Source organism: Dissoconium aciculare (genome assembly GCF_010015565.1).
Source record: "Dissoconium aciculare CBS 342.82 unplaced genomic scaffold K489scaffold_2, whole genome shotgun sequence".
NCBI lineage: Eukaryota > Fungi > Ascomycota > Dothideomycetes > Mycosphaerellales > Dissoconiaceae > Dissoconium > Dissoconium aciculare.
The window spans coordinates 458,664-482,925 of record NW_022984952.1 but is presented as its reverse complement, the minus strand read 5'-3'; the positions used below and the strand labels follow the sequence as shown (position 1 = coordinate 482,925).

The window sequence follows — 24,262 nt, the reverse complement described above, 5'->3', positions numbered from 1 at the left end:
GACGAAACTTCAAGCCACCACCAAATTCCCCATTCTCCGATTAATAATAATGAATGGAGTTCAAACATCCTATCATCCTGCCCTCTTTCTTCCCTCCTCCTCCCCAAAGCAATCCACCCATCTCCAACCTCACTCCTCCTCCCCTCACCAAACTCCCCAAGTTGAAAAAAACGAACAACCGCCCAAACCCAAACCCAAACCCAACAAGACCAAAAAGATGGCCCTCCCCACCCCTCCGTATCCAATCAACACTCTCCTCCTCCGCCCCGTCCTGAGCCTCGCAGCCTGGACCTTCGCCATGGAGATCTGGCTCTACGCGACGCGGATCCCGGCCTTCAGCAAATACAAGATCAACCTGAGGAACCCTTCGAGGGCCAAGGCCGAGATGGAAGCGAAGTTCCCGCCGCACGTCACGAACGTCGCGGCGAACTTCGCCCATCTGCACGAGCAGCCGACGGTTTTCTATGCCGTCGTGCTGGCGTTGGCGGTGGCGGGCGATGCGAGTTTGGGCACGGTAAGTTTTATGGCTTTGATTTCTTTTCTTTCTTTTTTGAATTGAGAGGGATCGGGGAAGGGGAGAGGGGTGAGAGGGCTTGGGGGCCGGACGATGCTCAGAGACGTGTCATGGTACATTGTCGTTTTTCTTCTTTTGATTCTACAGAACGATCCGGTTGAAATGATGATGGGCAACGTCAATGTGCACCGGCCTTTGTGCGTGCCTGTTGTCTTCCTGTGATGAGCGCCCGAGACTAACGCGTTTGTGGGTTTTCCTTCCCCCGTCCAGCAATACGCCGCCTGGGGTTACGTGGGTCTCCGCGTCGCGCATTCCTTCTATCAGTCCCTGGTCAACGATCCGGTCATTCGCCGGTTCTATCTGTTCGCGACGAGTTCGTTGGTCTTGGCTGGGTTGACTGCCAGGGCGGCGCTGTTGGTCTTTTAGATGTTCGGATGGATATTTCGATTTCGGTGAGGATGAGAGGGGCTGGAGAGTAGCGAGGAGGTTATTTTCAGGAGATGAGGGAATTATTCCAGTGTTGTACTTTTCGACAGGACTACCTGGGTCGTGTGGTATCATCAAAGGCGTTGTGACGGGAACGTAGAGCGGCTTTGATTGAGCATCTGATGATCGCAGCGGTACCAACCCATTTCATGTCCTCCTGATACTGAGAACTTTTTTCTTCCTTTTCATCTCTATCTTCGAGTGAGACGATGAAGTCTGGCGGAGACATGCCCAGACATTCAACATCCTGAGGCTCTTTGGTTTTCTTCCATCTGCATGTTCGCATCGTAAGAGCAGTCATCATCATAGTCTTTTGTAAGTCGACAGGGGAAGGGAAAAAGGGACTCATTTCATTTTTTCATCATTCCCATCTATGAAACAAACTTGGGCGAGTATTTCGCCAACGCCGCCTGGAACGCCTCCCTCTTCGCCGCCAGGTCGACCAACAACTCATGCTCTTGATCCGCCTTCTGCAGCGTCTGCACCAACTCCTGTGTATCCCTCCCCACAATCGTCTCGAGGACGATCTTGTTCGCCAACGCCGCCGTGTTCTCCGGCTCCAGCGCCAACGCCTGGTCCAGCGCCGTCTGCGCCTCCTCCGTCCGGCCCAAGTGCAGTTCGCTCACGGCCTGTGCGACCAACGAGGCCGCCGACGACGAGCTCGGCGCGCCGGCCAGCTCCTCGAACACGTAGTATGCCTTCTGGTAGTTGTCGCCGCCTTGCCGCACGCCGATCCAGCTCTCGGCGAGGTTGACTAATAGCGCATCCTGGGCGAAGCTGCGCGCGCTTCGGGCCTCCTTCAGCGCGAGGTCGGTGCGGTTCTGGGAGAGGTGGATCTGGACGAGGAGCGCGACGGCGTCGAGCGAGCCTTGGTGTTTGGAGAGGAGGGCGAGTGCTTGTTCGGAGTTCCCGGCGCGCGCGAGCACGGTGCCGGCGAGGAGTTGCACGGTGAGGTTGTCGCCGGACGAAGCTGCGAGGCTCTCGGCTTCGGCGGCGAGTTTCTCGCTGGGTTTCTGGGAGTAGGCGGCGAGGAGTCTGGCGGCGGCGAGGTCCGGGGTGCGTTTGGCGTCGCTGTCGCTGATGGCGCTCAGGACTTCATCGTATCGGCCGAGGGCGCATTGGGCGCGGTATCGGAGGATCTGGATGGGGAGTTTGTTGCTGTCGGAGAAGTCGGAAGCGTCGAAGTCGTCGAGGACATTTTGGTATTGGCCCTGGATGAAGGCGGTATGGATGTTGACGAGCTCGCCTTCGGAGCTGAAAGGATCCATGATGAAAGGCTGTGATCACGGATGGTACACGTCCGTTATGTCTGCTTTTTTTGACTATATTTGGAGACGGACGTGATAGCAATTCGAGAGACTTCTGTACAGGATTGCAATATACATCAAAGTCCAATCGCATCAGTCTTGAATTGGACAGCTGGAGTTGATGCTTGGCACCAACAATTCCTGGGGTCGTTTCGGAGGGGCATGATCAACACAGGGTCTCCTCGGCCATGATTCTGTTACAGCATTTGACCGCGATACATAATTACCGCATTTGCACAGATGTACCCATGGATCAAGCCCAGGAAATACAAATATATTGACTCCTGCACTCGTCTCTGGCGAATGTGAACAGTGCACCAAAGCACAACATTGTCGGTACTGCCCGATTGTCGCCGTATGGTGCTGATAGGTATTTCTCCTGAATTGTAGAATGCATTCTATTGCCGCGCCGTGATCCGTCCATCGCAAGCCATCCATCAACCCAAATCTCATGCTCGGCCAACCTTGAAAGATAATATCTAGGGATTTGAGGATCAGTAAATATTTTCTAGGATAGGCGGGGAGAAGGCTCACATCGTTCTTGCCCACTGCAACTTCATCATCTTCGCTGACCCGCACTCCGCCCACCGTCTCCACAAATGCCAAAGGTGCGTCGCCCATGACTTTTCGATACACATCCCCTACGGTACTACCTTTCTTGACCAATACACAGTCTCGGAACACTGCCGCCTTCTCTCCAACTGCGCCCGCCTCGCCACTGCCGAAGGATCCGATGTTTCGCACAGGAAACACAGGTGTCAATCCTAGGACTTCGGACGCACGCGTGAGGACTTGATTGACGCCCGTGCTTCCGAAGCGATATAACACCATATCTTTGAGGTTCTCGATGCGCGTCTTGAGCTTCTCGTCCAGTTCCTTGAGGCCTCCGCCATCTTCCTCGCCCTGTTCTATGAGATCCTCGCGCGTGTCGACAAATTCCGAGCCCGGGATATATCGGACAAACCCTTGCTTCACCAGACGACGAAGGAAGACTTCCGAGATGGCACTGCATAAGACGATCCGTTCTGGAGGCTCCGCTTTGGCGATCTTGGAGACGTTCTTGTCCGCGTCTGCGTGGTCGATTTTGTTCAGGGCGAGCACAGTAGGGAACTTCTCGTCCACAAACGCGTTGACCACACTCTCGACCGTCGCATCGGACCAATCCTGCAGCGGCGTTTTGAGACCCATCTTGTCCAACGTGCGCGCCACGACCGCGGCGTTAGATCCGTAGCCTGAGAATTGGCCTTGCAATGTCTCCACCGCGGTGGCTTTGATCGCGATATGTCTCCGCTTGATGCCGCCCCATTTCTGCATCAGATTCCCAAGCACCCAATTGACGATTTCCGACCGCAACCATACAATGTCGTGGGATGGATCGTAGCCCCGTGTGGCTTTGCCCTCGGCATCAGTCGTGCCGCTCACATCGACGACGTGGATCAACGCGTCCGCATGCCGAAGGTCGTCAAGGAAACGATTGCCCAAGCCTTTACCTTGGTGCGCACCAGGGACTAGGCCTGCTACGTCGAGGAGCTCGATGGGTACGCTGCGGACGCCCTGTTGACATGCGCCGTAATTGGGTTTGCATCGTTTCGACAAAGGGAGTGGGTCCCCGGGAGCGGTGGGCTCGTTGCCTGGCAGAGTCGCCCTTGAGCAGGCGCACGGGATGTGAAGATATCCGACCGCGCGGTTGGGATCTATAGTGGTGAACGGGAAATTGCCTATGTCACGGCTTGGTCAGCAGCTGTCTGTGGAAAAGGTGAGGGCGGGCGGGCGTACCTACTTTGGCAGTCGTGTCGGTGAGTGAGTTCAATGTGGTACTTTTGCCAGAGGAAGGCTTGCCCACCAGGGCTATCAACGGATCTCGAGGCATGTGTCGGGAAAAAAGGTGAGAATGTCGTTCCGGATCTGGATGCTTATATTCTTTCTGTTGTCCTATTCGACAGTACTAAATTCTTGATTGCAACTTGTTGCATCTGCACGCTGGCCTTCGTGATTTTACCCGACTTTGTGCTCCGTCTTTGATCTGATGCTCTTTATACCTTCCACCCATCGACCGAATGGGCGCGATGAAGAAGTCTTCAGAAATATTGGAACGCAAGTGACGACATAAATTTGACTGCACGAGCGGGCACTCGCAAACATCGATAATTCTTCGCAGTGATGATGATGGTGGGGGGCAAGCCCTCGGCCCGATCCAGCCAGGTTATCATGTACTCCGGGCCGTGAATGATCGTCCTGCCCGCCCGGGTTGTCATTGTTTCCGTTTCAAGACATCGATGTTCATTGAAATCACTAATTCCTACAGAATCCAAGTACTAGCTCAAGCGGTGCGAGAGTTCACAAAATCACCCGTCGCCTGAGGATAAGAAGACTTCGACGGCACTGATGCCAGTTTGGTAACATCGGCAAGGGAGTGATTCGTTCTGCGCCATCAGCAGCACCTGCGCAGTAATCTGAACTAGGGTTTCGTAAGGGTTTGGGCACCACCATGGGGGGGGTTGCAGAGTGCGTTTTCCTGGAACAAATCTTGGGAATATTTCGGAAACTCAACGCACTGCGATTTCATTGCCGATCAGATACAGATGGTTCGCACAGTTGGCATATCTGGTCATAGCTGTGAGGATATTCCCACAGCGAGGTCTATGTTAAGAGCATCTCAGGCGTGAGCGCGAACCGTGCGAATAGGTGTGTCGATAAGAGCTCCCCCCCAGGCCTTGAAACGATGCCAACCTCAAACAAAATTATAGTGATACCCAGATACCTAGGTAGGTAACAAGTATTACAAAGATGAGTACAACGCTGTACGATTCGATCTGCGCCACGATGTCAGAGCCAAGAGCATCTCGAGGTATTGTCCGTGATGCGATTCATCCCCCATTCATATTCAATGCGGATTATGGCAACCTGTACTGAACACGTGCCGCGACGCGGACCGGATGAGACGACAGCGGTCGCGGACCGGACGATTGGTGTAAACGTGTGTCTGAGATACGAGGGGCGACGGAAAGGAGTCGAATGATATCCAACGCTACCACATGGCTCGCGGATGTCTTGACCCTAGAATGTATTCCCGGTGTCTGACTCGGGCAGCGAAAGCCCAACATCTTGTGGACGTTGCTTTGCATGATGTTTCCCTTGTTCCTTGGGGTGTTAAAAAGCCCTGGTCATTGACGATGATAATAATGCCAGCTGGAGGGGATCTCGGCGAGAATGTGCGTGCGTGTGGCAGACGCAAGCATCAAGCGCCGCTTTGGTTAGACTGAACTCTGTTGAGGCGTCCGCGAGCCACTGGCGTCCAGTGTCCCTGAACGATTTTTCTGGTTGGTGGACCGCCCGTTTGTGCGAAAATAAACAAGGGTGTCGTGGTTGTACGGTATGTGAAGTCGAATCCCGTCTTCCATACGCCCCGATACTACTAGGTATTTAGGTAGAATGCAATGTATTGTCGTTAGACGTACCTTGTCGATTCGTCATCAAGGAGCCTGGTCAGTATCGGAGTGTGGAAAAGGGGCAAGGAGTATACAGCCATTGATTACCACGGTCCATCGGAGTGAAGAGTTGAGCTACACCTGCTACCGATGCACGAGAAGACTCCACACCTGCATTTTTGTGTTTCTTCACCCTGGACTATTGCTAGATTGTTGGAATCTATGCTTGTTCCACGCCGGTGTCAGGGATCTTGCATGGCGGGAGGACGAACAGGGAATAATCACAGCACATACGTGCAGTAGTCTAAATTTCATCATCTGCCGCCCGGTTTCAGTGCCCCGATTGTACTTGCCTTTCAAGGTTCCCTCGTGCTTTGCCAGCCCCTCGGACAGGTATCCCACCAGAGCCGGTTGGCGAACAACGTAGGATCCGGCCGCTGCTATGTACAGGTGTGTATATGCATATGTAAGTAAGGTGGAGAGAGATACCCGTCGTCTCACCGAGTGTTGGTTGGTTTTCCCAGCAGTGGCACACCTGGACACATCTGATAAATTATCGGCCATCAGTTGAGTCGAGACGCTGAGGTATTTGCACCTGTGTGTGTACTGTGTCCGTGGGCGTGATCTACCCATAATAATTGTATCGGCAGCTGTGCGCGTGCGGTCGTGGTGATTATTACTGAAACATCTTCTGTACGTATCGCTCTCGCCCATTGATCATCACTGCTGCATTGGCGGTCTAAACTTTGGCTCTGTAGCCTCCTCATCCTCCTCGTAATTGTAGCAGCTTCACCGGCAGCAGCGATCGGGAATCATCTTGTCGACGCACCTTTGAATTTTGAATTATTGTCAGTAGTGCTACTCCCTTTTAGACATGCAGATGTGAATTCAGGGTTCCTCGCGAGGTGACTACCGGCCTCCAGTTGGAAGTGTTTTGTTGTGTTGTGCTACTATCCTCTACCGCCTCGACCGCCTCACCTCCGAGCCGCTGCTCCTCCTTCCCCCATACTACTGGGCTTTTGTCTCACACCTGCAACCTTTGGAACCCTGGCCCTGAACATCTTTCACACTTTACACGCGCGTCTCCTTGCATGACCGCTCTTGCTTTGCAGCAGTTCCTCCTGCAACAACAAACACCGTACGACAACAATGTGGAAGTGAGCATTACGCTCTTCCCAACTTCCGTCTTCCTTGATGGGAATCACGCTGTGCCACAATTGCCATACCGCCCGCCATCGTTGTCATAACGCCTGACCCTGGCTCAACAGCTCGAGCGATTCTCGATACCTGTCTCGACTCTTTTCAGGATATCACCGCCATCGCACCACATTTGGATCCTGCTCGGTAGAATTTCATTATTCTGTCGCTCAGGGAAGGCATGTCGACTCGTTCGTGAACGCCGGTCTGCTGCCCTCGAAAGGCAAAAATCGCCATCCTAGCAATAGAAGGAGAAGGGTCAAGTGCACGGAACCCAAGGAGCCTCTCTGGTCACCGCTCAGGCGTTTTCCATCCTCGTCTGCGGGAGGATACCTCTACCGAAGCGCGGTTGAGAGGAGGCACAACCTTGGATCCCATAAATCGTTCTTGCAGCATATAGGAACGGCGGGACGGTCCTCTCCGGTACAACCAGACCACCACGTCCTTCGCAGCTGCGGAGACCTGTACTGTAATAATTATTTGGAGAGAACCTCCATCCGTTGAGTTGTGAGCTGGGCCGTCGTGTCCGGCCGCACACGACCGCCACACCGGTATGGATGTTGCAACTCGTCTCCAGCCGCGAACACGGGCAGAAGCATACTCGCTCGAACGTGAGCGGGCAGCTATGCCGGAGGATTCCAGCACAGAATGTAAGCATCATCTCATTCAAGACTTGATATCTCTCGCTGCCTCTCCACATCACTTCCCTCTTTGCTAACAAATTCGCTCCACAAAGCCGAATCGCGAGCCCGACGGAAGATTCCACGCACCTCCACCGAGAATGAACAGCCTGGCGAAATCACCTTTAGAAAGCCTTCCTTACCAGCCTCTGCGACCCGAGTTCCGGTAGACTCACGCCAAAGCTTTAGTCAAAGACGGAGGAGTACCGTCCGCGAGCACACCAGAGTCCCTAGTGGACCGAGGGAATTCCCGAGCCCAGGCAAGAGGTAGGTAGTCTACTGCAGGATGGAAATATGATATGAGAATATCCAATTCTGACTTGAATGAACACAGCCGTATTGCAAGTGGAAGCTTTACCTCAATCCCAAGCGCCACATCCGACTCATCCTCAATGACCAGGACTCATACGCTCAATTCGTCAATTTCACAGCCCTTCTTCGGCAACGGGGGCGATCCTTCCCGCTCGTCTATCGCCCGTACCTCATCAAATGACGCTGCTGCATCGATGACGCCGGTGAATCGGTCCATCGAACAGTTTGAGTTTATCCCGGCCGTAAACTTTGACGATTTCCAGAATTCAATCGCTAGTTACGATGGTCCTGGACCTCTCCTCACAGACTTTCCCGCCATCGGTGGCCGGCGAAGTCTCCTCGGAGATGCAGACAATAACATAATGGCCGAGAGAGATCGACCCATAGCCAAGCAAACGTTACCACAGCCGACATCTGGTCAAGAGCAGAGCGTAAGGAGGAGTCACAGCTTGAGGAGAAGGCTGAGCGCGGTGCCTGGCGTCAAGCAAATTGCGAACTTGGTCCCGGAGGACAATGCAATGGGAAGCCATACCGGTAGCGGGTTATCACTACGGACAAGGAGGCAAAGTGCCGCACCTCGAGCGCCCTCGCCTACAGGTCCCGCACCACCACCAGTAGGGGCAGGTTCAAGGCAGCCGAGGAAATCGTTAGGGCCTGGCATCCTCTCTTCGATGATGGAGGGCAGAAAGACGAGCCAGCCGCTCCCTTCATCCCACACCGACTCGATACTGAAACCTGCACTTGCGAGAACGGGTAGTCTGAACAAAACCTCGCGAAGGACAACTATGCAGCCATCGATAAGTTCGGGCAACGAATTGCCCCGCTTGTCTACCCTGACGGCCACCACACAATCTCGCGCAAACAAAGTCAAGAGCCTCCAGCCTCCGCCTAGAGAACCGGACGTGAACACTCCCAACAATCGCCCGTCGACCAAAGGTTCCATCGTCAATCGTGCTCATACCCCTTCCTCCTCTGGAAACAGGCGCCAATCGACCATCTCCGGACGCGCATCGGGATTGGGCGCTCGAACAATCAGTCCCACTGACGCACGACGTTTGCAGCGCCTCTCAATGATGCAAGCTCCGCCCATGCCAACAAATGGTGCAAACGCGCCATCTACACCGCAAGAGGAGCTGCCTCCCTTGAAGATCGAGCTTCCACGATACGCGCAAGCGAGCCCAGGCCTAGCACCTCGCAAATCTTACGAGGTGGCGCCTGTGCCAGGTCGAACCTCTCCAGAAATGCGACAGCCGATGACGAATGCCCCGAGCTTGAACTCAAAGACAAGCATGCAGTCCTTGCTGAATTCTTCCATTCCTACATCCCGGCTACCTACTCCGAAGCAGAGATCCACACACTCGAACTCTGCCCAATATAGCGAGGAGGAGGAAATAGTGCCACCCGTGCCGGCCATACCAAAGGCCTTCGAGAGTCCACGTGAATCGGAAACGCCACAACATTACAGAGGCAAATCCTCTCAAGGCGGAAGCCTCCTCGAACCTGTCTTGACCGACTTCGATGGCGAGAATTCGTTTCCAGCAACACCTGCCAAACCATACAAATCGATCGCCGACTTCACCCCCGACTCGCGGAGAAAAGTCTCGAGTGATTTGAGCCGGATGCACTTGCGGAAGAGCACTTCAGAAACGCTCGACAAGATCGTTGGACCCAGCGCAGCACACAAAACTGTGCGAGCACCCGCTGATGAAACTGGCCGGAAAAACAACAACCTTCAACCTCTGCGCCTGCCACCTCTGAACTTGGGTCCGATCAATACCACGGCGACCCGAGGAGCTACTTTGCCTCGGCCGAGCCAGGAACTGGAGAGAAGGAACGAATCTGCAAGCATGAACACTCCCGAGCCAAAGCGCACCGCCAAGACCCCGTCTACTCCGATGACCGCAAGCAAAGCGACATTCTTCCGCCGTCAAGATGAAGAAAATGCGAAACAGGGACCCGTGCGCAGCTCAACGTCACATTTCGCTCTCCGTGAACTTATACAGCTTGACGACAACACGATGAAATTTTTCGACGATACTGATTTGGACTTCCTCAATGGCGGAGTTCAGATCCCTGGTGCAGCGCAGCGCAATGCAATCACACCGTTCGCCTCTGGCTCTCTACCGAAGACCGCGGAAGACTTCTCCAAACTGCGCGGCAGTGCCAGTGGAGAGCTTAGCGATGGATTCAGCTCAAGCAGGTATGATAGTTCTCAACTGCCAAATGCGAGAGCTCAGCCACCGCCACTTGCACGGACGGCGACGACGAACTCATTCAAATCTGCGGACCTTCCCACTGCCACCAACAGTCCCTCGGCAGATTCGTCACATTCGGACTCGAAGAAGGAGGTCAATGGAACCACGTCTCGAAGGAAATTATCTCTCGGCTGGCGTCGTAGCAGCAGTAAGAATGCCAATCATGCCGACCACAAAGCGAGCGCTTCGCACGACGCCTTTGTTCTGGACGATAAGGCCAAGGCGCAAAGGAGGATTAGCGAGATGCCTCCACCGAAACTGCCAGCGAGTGCAACTTGGGTTGGAGATGCTCCAGCGCTCCCACGCCCGAGCCTGGACTCGATACATCGTAAATCCACCGCTGCGTCCTTGACCACGCTTTCCACCGTCACCTCTCACACGGATGCCGACTCGATAACCTCCAGTACTCCAAAGACCAACGGCCAACGCATTGCACAACCCGGAGCTGCTTCCAACCCCAACCGATCGAGCAGTTGGGGCAACATCATGCCGGGATCGAGATCGAACGCGAAGCCTGCTTCGAGCAGCTTGAAGCCACGACATGGATTGACCGCTTCGACTATTTCGGCAATCGTCAAAGATAAGGATGATCTTGCTGCTGACGATGAGATGCGCCGATTATCGCAGAAGCGACGCGATGTGGACACAGCTGCGCGAGAAACCGAGGATTTGAAACGCCGTGCCGTGGCACGCACCCCGATGACGCCCGAACAAGTTCTACAAGATCGAAATTACTCGCTGAACATTTTTGAACGTGGTGAGATCATGGACTTTCAGAAAGAGGGCATCTTCTTCACAGGAACCAAGACGGCACGGAAGGTCATCGGTTCGCTCGCGCCTACGCCACAGGTTTCGTCAGATGACAAGAATTCCAAGGCTGGCAATTATGGATATGATGATGAACGCGGTGATTACAATATCGTGCTGGGCGACCATTTGGCGTACCGCTACGAGGTTGTCGATGTCCTTGGCAAGGGAAGTTTCGGACAGGTTGTGCGTTGCGTTGATCACAAAGCGGGTGGTATCGTTGCTGTCAAGATCATCAGGAACAAGAAGCGATTCCATCAGCAGGCTCTGGTCGAAGTTGGAATTCTGAGCCGGCTACGAGATTGGGTGAGTAGTTGCTATGCAAGCGATACACGAAGACGCCGTGCACTAACATCAATCCGCAGGATCCCGAGGGAACGCACGCAACATTGTCCATCACATCGTCTTTCTATTTCCGATCACATCTCTGCATCGTTACGCCTTGTCTCAGCATCAACTTGTACGAGCTGATCCGAGCGCACAACTTCGTCGGCTTCTCACTGCCGCTCATCCGTCGTTTCGGACGACAGATGCTCGCATGTCTGGTCCTGCTGCAGAACAAGCGCATCATCCATTGTGATCTCAAACCCGAGAACATCCTTCTTTACGAAGCAAGAAAGGCAGACATCCGAGTCATCGATTTCGGAAGCAGTTGCAAGGAGGAAGAAAAGGTCTACACTTATATCCAGTCCCGTTTCTACCGAAGTCCGGAAGTCATCCTGGGAAGCACATACGGATTGGGGATCGATATGTGGTCGTTTGGTTGCATCTTGGCGGAGCTTTGGACTGGCTACCCGATTTTCCCTGGCGAGAATGAACAGGAACAGCTGGCATGCATCATGGAGATCTTTGGACCGCCGGACCGACATCTCGTGGAACGGTGCACCCGCAAGAAGCTCTTCTTTGACTCGGTTGGAAAACCTCGCGTGACCGTCAGCAGCAAGGGCCGCCGCAGACGACCTAGCTCGAAGACCTTGGCGCAGGCGCTGAAGACCGAGGATGAAGCGTTCCTCGATTTCGTCACTCGCTGCTTGCGATGGGATCCTGACCGCCGTATGAAGCCCCATGAAGCCGTCACTCATCCGTTCATCACCAACCAGCCAATGTCTCAACGTCAAGGCATCCCCGACGAAGCCCGTCGCGCAGCTCGCGCCCGCACGACGGCCACAGGCCATCCGTCCGCGCCCGGACCCAACCCAAGCCCCGTCAAGCGCAACATCACCACGAGCGGCGCGCTCCCCATGTCCTCCCACGGCGCCAACAACGCAGCCCACTCTTCATCGAGTGTGCAACAAACACCTCACAAGGGCGGCCGCGGTGTCCCTGATACCCCACAGACCTCCCTCCGCAACCCTGCCACCACCGCCAACATCCTCCCCACCGCCAACCCCAACGCCCGCACGACCCAAATCTCCCCGACAAAGCAATCCCTCGGCGGCGGGGGCAACCGCCGCCACAGCACCCTCGGCTCCGGCAACACCGCAGCGAACGGCTTCGTCGCGGGCAGCAAACGCACGAGCAACGGCGCCGTCATCGGCGTCTCCGGCGCGCCGGCCTACAACAACAACGGCGGCGGTCTGCCCACCATCGCCAGCCAGCACTCGACGGCATCCATCGCGTCCGTCTCCTCGCGTCACCCCAGCAGCAGCAACGTGAGCTCCGCCGCAACCTCTTCCACCAATCTCACAAACAACGCATCCACTCCCGCCGCGGCCGCCGCGGCCGCAGCGAGCAACCTCGCCGCCATCGCGGCCCGCGAGAGTATCAGCAACGCTGGCCGGTGGAGAGGCTAGAGGCCTGCTCATCGCGCCATGCAGTGGTGATGGCAAAAGACCATGGGGTGGTGTACTTTGGCTGTTGCCACGATACGATGCGGGGAGTCCCAAAATATAAATATTAATCAAATTCACTCCCCGGAGGATGTCAACTCCTCGGGAGTCAGCCACGAAGGCTGTCGTCCGGAGCGGAAACCCGGAGAGATCGGAGGGGATGGATCCCCTGCCTTTGTATTTTTTTCCCCATCAGGCAGCTCAGCCCCCTCTGTCTGTCATGCTCGGCATCATCTAGCTCGCTCTTCATGAACTACCATCCGTCATCCATCAATAGACATATTTTTTCTCGTATGATCCTCACTGTTTTTTTCCACATCATGCGATTTTCTTTTCGTGAGCGGCGGGTGGTTCATCGGCCGGAGAAACTACATGAATTGGAGCGATGGGATTGATTCTTATATTCCTGTGGAAAAGGAGGGAGAGGCTCTCTTCTGCGTTGGCAAATTCGCTTTGTTTTGTTCCTCATAAGACCTCCCTCTCTGTCTCTCTCTCGTCCTCTCGTCCTCTCCATCATCAGGGAGATGCGCCGCGAAGAAAACCACAGATCTGCCAGAAGGACGCGATTGCATATATCTGGCGGCTCCTTTCTCCTTCTCTCTGCGTCTTCTCAGTAGAGCAGTAAGATCGGCGATGGTTTTTTATTATTTTCTATATTTTCTTTTGTATTCACACTGTGATGAGTGGAAAGATGGACTTCCGCCTCGGGGTCTGTCTATAATAATTATGGCATGTGGTGTGTATATATATGGAATGTTGCTGATGTTGAGATTTCCATCGCATTTCCGTCGCATTCAATTCTGCAATCGAGCCTTAGCATTAGCATTATTTGTGAACGGCGATCTTGTGCCCCGGCCATGATCATCGTCAAAAGGACCTGAGGGAGCACCGCCATCGACGATATCCGTGAAATGACGTCGCCGCCGCACGCACGCACGCACGCACGCACGCACGGGGAACGTCCCACCCACCACCCGGGCTGGTCGGAAACAGTCCACACCACACCCTGCCCGGGAGACAGAGGGAGGCGCTTGTCAGGAATTACTTCGGCGGCTTGGCCGCGTCCTCTTCCTCCTCTCAACAATTCCGACAGAGCATTCGGAAAGAAATTCTTATCATCATCCATTCGGATTAGTGGGGTCTTTTTTCTGTCTCGCTATGTGCGGGCGCACACGGAAATGGGGACGGGCTGTCCTGATCGGATATTCCCCATTCCCCTGTGCATCTTTTACCCGTTCGAGAAGAGGAAAGACTCCGTGCGACGACGCGCGCGAAACGGGTGGCCATGCGTGATGCGCTGTCGAGAGCGTTGATATCAGTCCAACGCGCGGATTGGGGGTAAGTATTATAATGATAAAGGGATAAATAGGGTGATCGTTTTGGGCAGTTGCACTTCATGATCATCATCATCATCATCATCATCATTATAAGTACTATTATTACATGCTTTGCACAAGGAAAGTGTCACCGAAAACACGAGTTACTGTACTGCTCAAGTGTTAGGTATTAATAGAGGCGTTGGGGAGGAGGACGATGTCGATCCGATCGGGACATTCTTTTTTTTCTGGGTTCCGTTTCGTCTGGCCGTGACTGGTGGGCGGAGGATGGTGGTGTGCAGTGTGTGTGTGTTGTGTGTGTGTGTGCTGGCATAATAAATGTCCAGTATGATGAATGAGGAAAGGAGTGTTCTACCCGATCGTATTCCAGGACCCTGCCAAGGAGGTTGTCGTCGTGGACAGGCACAGGCACAGGGTATAGTAGTGTATGTGTGTGTGTGTGTAGACAGAGAGAGAGAGAGGAAGAGAGAGAGGAAGAGAGAGAGGAAGAGAGAGAGGAAGAGAGAGAGGAAGAGAGAGAGGCTCAACCATTGGACCGACTAGGCAATTTGATGGGAACGATGGTCTACCGGCTGGGAAGTTGATGGGGAATTGATGGGAAGTTCGATGGGATCTCTGCAGGGTTTAAGCCTTTTCACGGATGGCGGCGCTTGTCGGCTATGGCGTGGCGTCCTTGGGCGGGATCCACAATTGACGTAAGTACTGCATTCCTGTACTCACCCACAACCCACACACACATGCCATCACTGATCACTCATCGCTGTCCAATGTACAGTACTATAGCATCATAATCATCTTTTTTTATTTTCATTCTTTTGTGAACACTACCGCCATTTCCTTTCACGACACAGCAACCTTTCATCATTCATCACCATCTCTTGTCCGTCGCTACAACATCTTCATCAACCGAATCTTCATCAACCGGCTCCGTCACCGAGAACCCTCATCTCATTGACGTCGCTTCCGAAACGCCTCGACGCGCGCTCGTTCGGAAACGACTTGGAACTCACCAATTTTCGGATCTCTCGGGTATAGACTGTCGACGAGTAGATTCAATTGCCGGCCGACACTCGCTTTCGTCCTCGAAGACCAACACGATCTGCATGACAATATAGACGAGACAGTACAAGACAACCAAGTGCTGGAAGTCTTATCAACTGTGCCACCTGCTCCTTCGACCCGCGCCTGTGTCGAATCACGACTCTCCGATATCGACCCACCAAAAATAGCCACATCGACACCGTCTGCGCCGCAACAACACATTTATTTTCCATATCCACACCAGACGTGCCGCAATAAAACCATCTGCAGCTGGCCTGCGCGACAAATTCTGATCGCTGGTACCGCACGTTAAAATGACGACACCGGTCGACGAACGGCCAGAGCCGACATATGTCCATCCCCATGCCGGCTTGAACAACGCCAATGCCTCGATAGCTGGTAGACCTTCCACCAGCACCGAGCGACCACCTCTGCCTTCATATAATGTCAACAACACCTCGTCGCGGACCCCCAGCCGCGATGTCAACTCGACCGAAGAGAACACCGTTTTCGGTGATTCCGAGGAGCATGCGAAGCTCCACCATGATCATCTCGGCGATGAGCTTCCACCAACTACACGCCCACGAGGTCAAAGCTACCTGACAGTCAAGACCGCAGAAGTCAGCAACGAACATGGCGACCCGCTCAGTGCCCTTCACTCTCCTTCGTGGGTCCGGGAGCAATCTTCTCGCCTCGTGGATGATTTGGAGATGCTCAAGGTTGAGCAACAGATCTCGCGCGAGGCTTCCACCCGGACTGGTCTCCACCAAACAAAATCACGTCGCCACGAAGAGCCCATCGACGATTTCGACGAAGCCACAAACCCGGTCCACGAGAAAACCCAGGTGTACAAGCCGGTGGAGAACCCGTCGACCGGCTTCGCCAAGTTCATGAAGAATGTGCACGCCTCCAACTTTCTCATCCGTTATCTCACATATATCGCACCGCTCACGCTCATCCTGCTCATTCCCCTGCTGGTCGGCGCTCTCCAGTACAAGAATCTGACGGTCGGAGGCGTCTATCTCATGTGGTTTATGATCTGGCTCGAGATTGTCTGGTTGACCCTCTGGGCCGGACGCATCCTGGCCAAATGTCTACCAGCACCCATCGGACTCGTCGCCACTCTATTCACCAACAACGCGAAGAAATGGCGTGACATGGGAAAACAACTGGAGTTGCCGGCCACCCTCTTCTTCTGGTGGCTCGCCATTGAAATTTCCTTCCTCCCGACTCTGACCAACCATCAGAAGGACTTCCCCAATGGATTCATTCAGCCATGGATGGACACCATGAACAAAGTTTTGGTGTCATTCCTCGTCGCTGCTGTGCTCAACTTTGTCGCCAAAATCCTCATTCAATTGATCGCCATCAGCTTTCACCTGCGGACCTATGCGGATCGCATTGAGATCAACAAATTCCAGATCGGATCCTTGGCGAAGCTCTACAAATACTCCAAAGAGAAGATTGCCATGGAAGACGCCGAATTTGAGCTTCCCGGCAATGGTACCGCATCGGGTGCACGCACACCCGGTGCCCTCATCTCGGAAGCTGCGCGCACGGCGAAACACGGCTTGAATGTTTTTGGGGATGTGGCAGGCAAAGTCGCAGGCGACTTCACTGGCCGGAAAGTCACGAAGAGCACCCATCCTGATCAGGTCGTCCTGGCGCTCCTCCACACTCCCACCGGTTCGCAGGTCCTTGCTCGTCGACTCTACCGAACTTTTGCCAGAGAAGAGACGGAGACTGTTGTTGCAGACGACCTCCGCGAGGCTTTCGATAACAACGACGAGGCGGACGCTGCGTTCACCATGTTCGACAAAGACATGAACGGGGACATCTCCATGGAAGAATTGGAAGCTGTCTGCGTGGAGATCGGCCGCGAGAGGAAATCCATCACCGCTTCGCTCAAAGATCTCGACTCGGTCGTCGCACGCCTGGACGATGTTTTCATGTTCATCGTCTTCGTCATCGCGGTCCTCGTTTTGATCTCACTCATTTCGGTCTCTGCGGGTGCGGTCATCACTTCGGCTGGATCGACTGTCTTGGCTCTCTCCTGGCTCTTCAGCGCCACTGCGCAGGAGTTCCTCCAATCGGTCATCTTCGTCTTCGTCAAGCATCCCTTCGATGTGGGTGACCGTGTCACCATCTACGGCAACACCGGATCCATGATGCGAGGAGACGATTATTTCGTCAAGGAGATCAGCTTGCTCTACACCGAGTTCAAGAAAATGGAAGGCCACATCGTACAGGCGCCCAACAGCTACCTCAACACGTTGTTTATTCTCAACCAACGTCGGTCCGGGGGCTTGGCTGAGGCCGTCAGCATCACCATCAAGTTCGGCACCACTCTCGAACAGCTCGACGGCTTACGTGCGAGGCTGTTGGAGTTCGTCACCGCCGAAAAGCGTGAATACCAAAGCAACATCCTGACCGAGCTGCGAGAGATCGACGAGGTCCACAGCATGAAACTGAACGTCGTTTTCTTCTACAAGTCCAACTGGCAGAACGAAGGCCTCCGTCTGGCTCGCCGCAACAAATTCATCTGTGCCATGATGGTGACGATGCAAGAACTAGGCATCGAAGGCCCTCGTATGCGTTACCCCGGTCAACGAGAGAGCTTCCCGCTATATATGCAAAACATCCCGCACACCACGACCGACGCCGGATACGGAGGCCACCCCGACAATCCTCACGGCCTATCTCGCGTCAACGAGGCCCCCCAAGACGCACCCTTCGTGCCCCCTCTCTCCGACCAACAAGAAGAGGCCCTCGGCTCCATGCCGCCCCCGTCCTCGACCTCCCTCGCCCGCGGCGGCTCCATCCTCCGCGCCCCGAGCGCCCGCACCACCCGGCCCCGCGGCGAATCCCTCGCCGCCATGAACCGCCGCGTCGACTTCAGCCTCGGCATGCGCGACGCCGCCGCCACCATGGGCGACTCCTACGGCGACGTGTACGAGGACCGCGCCCGCATGCAGATCCCCCTCCAGGTCTCCGAGGCCTCCCGCGACCGCGCCGTCCGCCAGGCCTCCCTCGAGCGCAGCAAACTCTCCTCCCCCGCCGCCTTCGACCCTCACTCCGCCACCACCGCCCAGACCACCTCCCGCGAGCACCTCCCGCTCGGCAACCTCGCCCGCCGCTCCACCGAAAGCGCCAGTCGCTGGGCCAGCGGCGCCGCCGCCGCCCGGCGGGGCTCCAACGCCTCCAACGCGGCCGCGGCCGCCTCCGCCAGCGCCGCGACGACGCACCGCAACCGCTTCTTCGGTCGCTACAACCTGCACAGCACCAACGGCAACGGCACCTCCCTCGACGACGCCCTGGAATCGGGCATCATGGCGGAGATCCCCGAGGGCGCGACCCCGAGCGGGGGGAACTCCGCCGCGCGGACCACGCCCATCACCCCGATCGATCCCCGCTCCGGCACGGTCTCGAGCCGGGGGTGGAGGGCCGATGAGAGGACGCCTGGGAATGGGAATGGGAATGGCGATGAGGTCGAAATGAAGAAGTTGTAGGGAGGGTGATGCATTTCTTCCTTTCTTCCTTTCTTTCTTTCTTGAACGATTGAATGAATGATTGATAGCGGCTGATTTGAGGGTGGATGGATGGATGGATGGACCCATGGATGGATGGATCGTGTGTCACAGCTTCCCTCGATGAAGAGATGAGGATGAGGATGATGTTTGAACGCTTCCTTTTTTGGTTCTTTTGAGAAATGTTCTCTTCCCCGTCCACAATCGAGTTTTTCAAACTCTTTTCCCCCAATGTGTAAAAACTTCTACCATTTATTATCACTACTACTACTACTACTACTACTACTACTACTACTCTCTGATTTCAAAAGTTTTCATCCCGCCCTCCTTCCCTTCCCCCCATTTCTTTCTGACTCCTTCCTCGTCTCATACATAGGATCCAATGGAATGAAATGAAATGCGATGACTTTTCTGTCTTTCCATTCCCCTTCCCCCCCTCTCTCTGCGTCCTTCGGGTTTCGTGTGTTGCTTCTCTTTCGTTTTATTCCTTCGGCAGAGATGGAATACATATGCCATTTTTGGGGGTCGGAATCTACTTACATATGATATGCAGGAGGAGGAGTAGTGGTAGTACTAGTATTGTCATCATACCATACAAATTCCAATCCGATCCAATCAAGAAAAGAACACGGAGAAGGAGAAGGAAGCAAGCAGTCTCTCCGATGGGGAACAGATAGAACGGCCAACCCCCCCAAACCCAACGAATAGTGATAACAACGATAACAATAACGAAAACCCGATTTTGGAAATTTCCCAAACACACACGCCAGTCCAGGACCGCAAAGAGAGGACGAAAGAAAGACCGACAACCCACGCGAGCGGGAAAAACCCAACAAGAAAAAGACAAAGAACAAAGAACACAAACATCGCTTTTCCGCTTCTACGCGTAAACAAGGGATGGAGACGATCTCCTCGCTAAATCAGACAAAAGCAAAAGAAAGGCAGAACATGGATTGGAATGAACCTCGCGCCTCCCGTCCCTCCCTCTATAAAAAACACAAATTCAAAAAACACACAATTCAAAAAGAGCCAACGCCGTGAAAACGCGCAGAATCGAAGAAAAAAACAACAACAAAAACGCCCCTCCTAGAATGGAGAAAGTGAAAGAGAAAAAAAGAGGGAAGAGCCAACGACGGCCGCTCCAAAAGTGGTACAAACACAACGCCCTCCATCGGCCAGAAAAACAAAACAAAAAAACAGAAAGACGGAATAAACAGGACGAAGCGGCGGAGATGATGGATCGAAGACCCCCTTCATCGTTTATACCACCGCCACCGTCGTCGTCACCTTCGTTGAAGAAGCAGAAGAAGCAGAAGAAGCAGAAGAAGCAGAAGAAGCAGAAGCAGCAGCAGCAGCAGCAGCAGCAGCAGAAACGGCGGCGGCGTTCCCATCCGCGCTCGTCTTCCGCGCGCGGATGTCGCGGTTCAGAGCATCGACCGCGTCGAAGGTGGCGCGGCGGCAGAGGGCATAGATGGCCTCTTCTTGTTCCCCGTCGTCGTCGGCGGCGTGGTGGTAGATCCCATCGTCGTTGTCGTCGTCGTCGTAGGTGTCGTGGCCGGTGCTTTGGTTGTGGTTGGAGGAAGGGAGGGTCCTCGGTGGAGGTGGAGATGTGGAGAGCATACAGGAGTCCGAGGAGGACTGCGAGGAGAATGAGGATGAAATCTGAGAGGAGGAGCTGGGGCGGAAGAAGGAGCGGGTCGAGGAGCAGGAGGAGAGGTTTTCGAGGAGTGTTGGTGGGGTGGAGCTTGTGGGTGAGATGGGCTCGGTGGAAGAGTGGTGGTGGTTTCTTGAGGTGGTTGGTCGCAGTGATGAAGGTCTTTGTTGTTGTTGTTGTCGTTGGCGTGAGGAGGTGAATGTTGATGTCGATGCGGTGCTTGTGGTGGTGATGTTGATCGGAGGAAGGTCGGACCGGAAGTGGTGGCGGCAGCAGAGAGAAGACATTCTTCTCGTTTCGGGTCTGTGTCTTTGGGGGTTTCCTTTACTTGAATTCGGTTCTGGTGGTCTTGAGGAAGAGTTGACGACAGCAAGAAGGTAGTCTTGTAGTTCTTTGTGGAGTGAGGCTTTCCAAGATGGTTGCAATCCGGAAGTGATCTACTTCTTATATAACACACGTGCCGGATGAATGGAAGACAACGTGGTTTGCTCGGAGATCGGTCCGGGGAGATTTAGGTTTTCCGAGGACGATAATGACCACGAGGAAGGACAAATGATCGTGGACGAGAATGGACGATGATGTTCGGTAATTTGCGGAAGAAAAGAGGAGGATGAGTCAACATGTACATATATATATATATATATATGTATGTATGTATGTTGAGTATACGATTGCGTCAAGAACGGCGAGCGAAGAGGACATGTAGTGTAACTAATAGGAACTATTGCTGTACTATGTGCTGTATAAGAATGAATATATTATAGTCCATAGTACATACTGTAGTATTTCAACATCCAGTCGGCGATCACGCCATCCGTTGTAGAGGATGAGCAAGAGCAGGTCACCGGGAACGTGCGACTCTGGCGGCGGGAATGCGCCCCCAAACTTCCTGCGCCCGCCCGTGAAGCGTGGGAAACGAACGGGCGAGGAGGACCGCCCCGGAAAGAATCCATGGCACAGGCAGGCCGGTAGGTACTGTACCCGACAGGATCATCCCCGTCTGGTATGTCTTAAAGACTCATGATTGATTCTATTATGATTATTATGAGTATTACATGTAGATATACAGGCCAGTTCAGTCCAGTCCAGTCCAGTCTGTACATATCTCCAATGTCTCCCTCTCTGTACCTCTATGCATGATGAAGCCGGAATCGTCTCCTTTTCCTCCTTGGCATCGCTCATTTTTCATTTCGGCTTCGGACCTCCTCCTCCTGCCAACTCAGTCCCACGGAGGAATCATGATCGTATCGTATACCAGAATAGATCCTTGTAGATCGAACCCATCATCTTATGTATGCAGGCAGATATCCGAGCGAATGAGAGATAAAATTTCCTTTCATTCTCCCGTACTGTACGTATCCGTGAACAGGTCGAAAGCGTATCAAAGCGGTTATTGCTGCACCCTGTGCTTTTTCCTACTAATTGTAACGTCCTGTATAATCATCACCATCATGATCATCGATCAAATCAAGGGGCCTCGTCTCGTTTGTTGGGAATCGGCTGGATGGCAAATGGCCCGGAGCTTGGGACTCTGAGCGCGTTTCATCATACTGTAGTCCGGTGCGCATGGGCAGGCCTGTCATTCAGCCAGGGAGATTGATCTTATCCTGTCCGCTTATTCTTCTTCTTTGCAGGATCTGTACATTTCTACCAGACGAGCCTCTTCGCTTCTCGTGGCGTATCGCCCGCCTGAAGGACCGTGGAGGAGACCATGGCGACAGCGCAACTGATCAGTGTCGATAGACGAGCCCAATTATCCCGTCAACCGTTCTTGTAATTATCGATGATACTGTACAACGATCGATCATCATAGTCGACGAAGATCTCCTCCATGTGTGCATCGATGGGGAACAGGCGTTCGGCGGCTTCGCGAGGGAGCGCGGACCTCTGCATTTACCCAATGCGGGCGGTCCGGGGATGATATTGCATTTGCAAGACCCACACCACTCGAGCATGGAACTGCACGCCACAGCCAAAAAGGACTACCGGGCGCGTCGCGAACTTTGTCGATCACTATGCAGGTAGACATCATTCGATCGCAGCACGACCCGCCCGCGGACGATGAATCATCGTGAGGTGCCAATGACCATCTATTCCTCTCATCGTCGAACTGGACATTCAATGTAAGGGCAGCAAGATGGCCGGATCTCTGCCTGATGAAGAATCCCAAGCGAGCGCACGAAATCCGCAGCCTGATGCTACCGAAACGACGCCGCTCCTGAACCCATCAACGTCCGATCAGACTCTTCAAGATGGCAGTCCCGCGACCGACTCCCATCAAGCCCGCAACGAGGAAATCACCGTCGTCGCCGAAGAAGTCTCCAACAGCAAATTGATCTTGATCCTATGTACAGCCTGGCTAGGGATCTTCCTCGGAGCCCTCGACTCCACCGTCATCGCCACCCTCTCCGCTCCCATCTCAAGCGAATTCCACTCGCTGAGCTTACTCTCATGGCTCGCGACAGCCTACCTCATCGCCACCGCCGCCTGCCAGCCCATCGCGGGTCGCTTGACCGACATCTTCGGCCGCCGCCTCGGGCTGGCTTTGGGAAATCTCCTTTTCGCCATAGGTAATTTACTATGTGGCCTGGCGACCGATCCCTTCACCATCATCCTCGGCCGAGTGATAGCCGGGATCGGAGGCGGAGGGATGATCAGCATCGCCACCTTCCTCACCTCGGACCTCACGCCGCTCCGCAAGCGAGGCATCATGCAAGGCGTGGGGAATCTATGGTACGGCGCAGGAGCCATGCTCGGGGCCGTCGTCGGCGGCTTGTTGAACGACCACACCGAGATGGGGTGGAGGCTGGCGTTTCTGACGCAAGTGCCGCCCGCGTTGCTCCTGGTGCCCGCGGTGTGGTTCATGGTCGACGTGCCGCCGAAGATTTCCGATAAATCCTACCTCGCGCGCATCGACTTTCTCGGGGTGTTCCTGACCGTTTCGTTCTTGGTCTCGCTGCTCCTGGGCTTGAGCACCGGCGGCACGATCGTTCCGTGGACCCATCCTCTGCCGATGACGACCCTGCCGCTGTCGGCCGTCTTGTTCGCCGCATTCCTCTGGTGGGAGAGCCGAGCCGAGCAACCCATCATCCCGGTCCGCCTTCTCCGCGACCGGACCATCCTCGCGGCATGTCTCGCGAGCTTCCTCATCTCGATGGTGCTTCTGACCGCGACCTTCTACATCCCCCTCTACCTCCAAGTCCTGGGCGATTCCTCCTCCACCGTCGGGTTGAAATTCCTCCCTTCGCCACTGGGCGGATGGTTCGGTGCGCTCGCCACGGGCTTTGGGATGGCGTGGACGGGGAGATACAAGGTCTTCGGATTGCTGGGGGGCGCGACGCTGACCGCCGGGACCGCCATGTTCATCCTGCAGGGCGAGAGCAGCCCCGTCTACCTCACGTGCCTGGGGCTCTTCTTCGTCGGCGGGGGGTGGAGCTCGGTGCTCGCGACCGCGACCGTCGCCTGCCTCGCCGCGGCGAAACATTCCCAACAAGCCCTGGTGACATCGGCCATGTGTACGAACCGCCCCCTTCTCCCTCCCATACCTCCCTCCTCGCGGGGCATTCCCATGCTGACATCCATCCCAGTCCTGAGCAGAAGCGTCGGCGGCACGGTGGGCATCACCCTCGCCTCGACGATCTACCAAGCCACACTCCGCAGACGCCTCTCCGAGCGCTTCGGAGACGAACCCCACGCACCCGACGAGATCCGGCGCATCGTCAACGGCCTGGACGAACTGAAGCATCTCCCGGCCGGCTGGCGGGATGGCGTGCTGGCCTCTTTCATGGAGGCTTTTAGGAATGTCTGGATTCTCATGGCGGGCTGTGCGGGTCTGGCGTTGGTGAGTATCGCGTTGTTGAGGCAGTACACTCTGCATTCGAAATTGAG

At 54.7% G+C, this 24,262-nt stretch overlaps 7 protein-coding genes across 7 annotated transcripts in view; 5 read left to right on the top strand and 2 right to left on the bottom strand.

Annotated features, from left to right (window-relative positions):
• Nucleotides 1-217: 217 nt before the first annotated feature.
• On the top strand, nt 218-940 carry K489DRAFT_313038 (uncharacterized protein; the record flags this gene model as incomplete). Its single annotated transcript, XM_033600906.1, has 2 exons — nt 218-514; nt 785-940. 2 exons carry the CDS (start codon nt 218-220, stop codon nt 938-940), a joined length of 453 nt encoding a protein of 150 aa, XP_033462980.1.
• Nucleotides 941-1,371: 431 nt separating this feature from the next.
• Nucleotides 1,372-2,268, bottom strand: K489DRAFT_312855 (uncharacterized protein; the record flags this gene model as incomplete). Its single annotated transcript, XM_033600893.1, has 1 exon — nt 1,372-2,268. The coding sequence occupies one exon, from the start codon at nt 2,266-2,268 to the stop codon at nt 1,372-1,374; it is 897 nt and encodes a 298-aa protein (XP_033462979.1).
• A 132-nt stretch (nt 2,269-2,400) lies between these two features.
• Nucleotides 2,401-4,177, bottom strand: K489DRAFT_367214 (P-loop containing nucleoside triphosphate hydrolase protein; the record flags this gene model as incomplete). Its single annotated transcript, XM_033602844.1, has 2 exons — nt 2,401-4,025; nt 4,084-4,177. 2 exons carry the CDS (start codon nt 4,175-4,177, stop codon nt 2,401-2,403), a joined length of 1,719 nt encoding a protein of 572 aa, XP_033462978.1.
• A 6,488-nt stretch (nt 4,178-10,665) lies between these two features.
• Nucleotides 10,666-12,080, top strand: K489DRAFT_312174 (kinase-like protein; the record flags this gene model as incomplete). The annotated part of the gene is made up of 2 exons (XM_033600841.1): nt 10,666-11,292; nt 11,352-12,080. Coding segments are annotated over 2 exons (1,356 nt in total), but the record flags the coding sequence as incomplete, so codon positions are not given.
• A 3,427-nt stretch (nt 12,081-15,507) lies between these two features.
• K489DRAFT_406745 (calcium channel) lies at nt 15,508-18,702 on the top strand (the record flags this gene model as incomplete). Its single annotated transcript, XM_033607291.1, has 1 exon — nt 15,508-18,702. One exon carries the CDS (start codon nt 15,508-15,510, stop codon nt 18,700-18,702), a length of 3,195 nt encoding a protein of 1,064 aa, XP_033462976.1.
• A 902-nt stretch (nt 18,703-19,604) lies between these two features.
• K489DRAFT_102188 (uncharacterized protein) lies at nt 19,605-20,784 on the top strand. Its single transcript, XM_033598841.1, has one exon. The coding sequence runs from the start codon at nt 19,812-19,814 to the stop codon at nt 20,571-20,573; it is 762 nt and encodes a 253-aa protein (XP_033462975.1). The 5' UTR covers nt 19,605-19,811; the 3' UTR covers nt 20,574-20,784.
• Nucleotides 20,785-22,511: 1,727 nt separating this feature from the next.
• Nucleotides 22,512-24,262, top strand: part of K489DRAFT_392333 (MFS general substrate transporter) — a gene marked incomplete at its 5' end in the record, with an annotated part of 2,757 nt that continues 1,006 nt past the window's right edge. Inside the window, 2 exons of the mRNA XM_033606731.1 lie at nt 22,512-23,889; nt 23,962-24,215. Of these exons, the coding sequence (XP_033462974.1) occupies nt 22,512-23,889; nt 23,962-24,215 (1,632 nt within the window). The remainder of the gene's footprint in view (nt 23,890-23,961; nt 24,216-24,262) is intronic.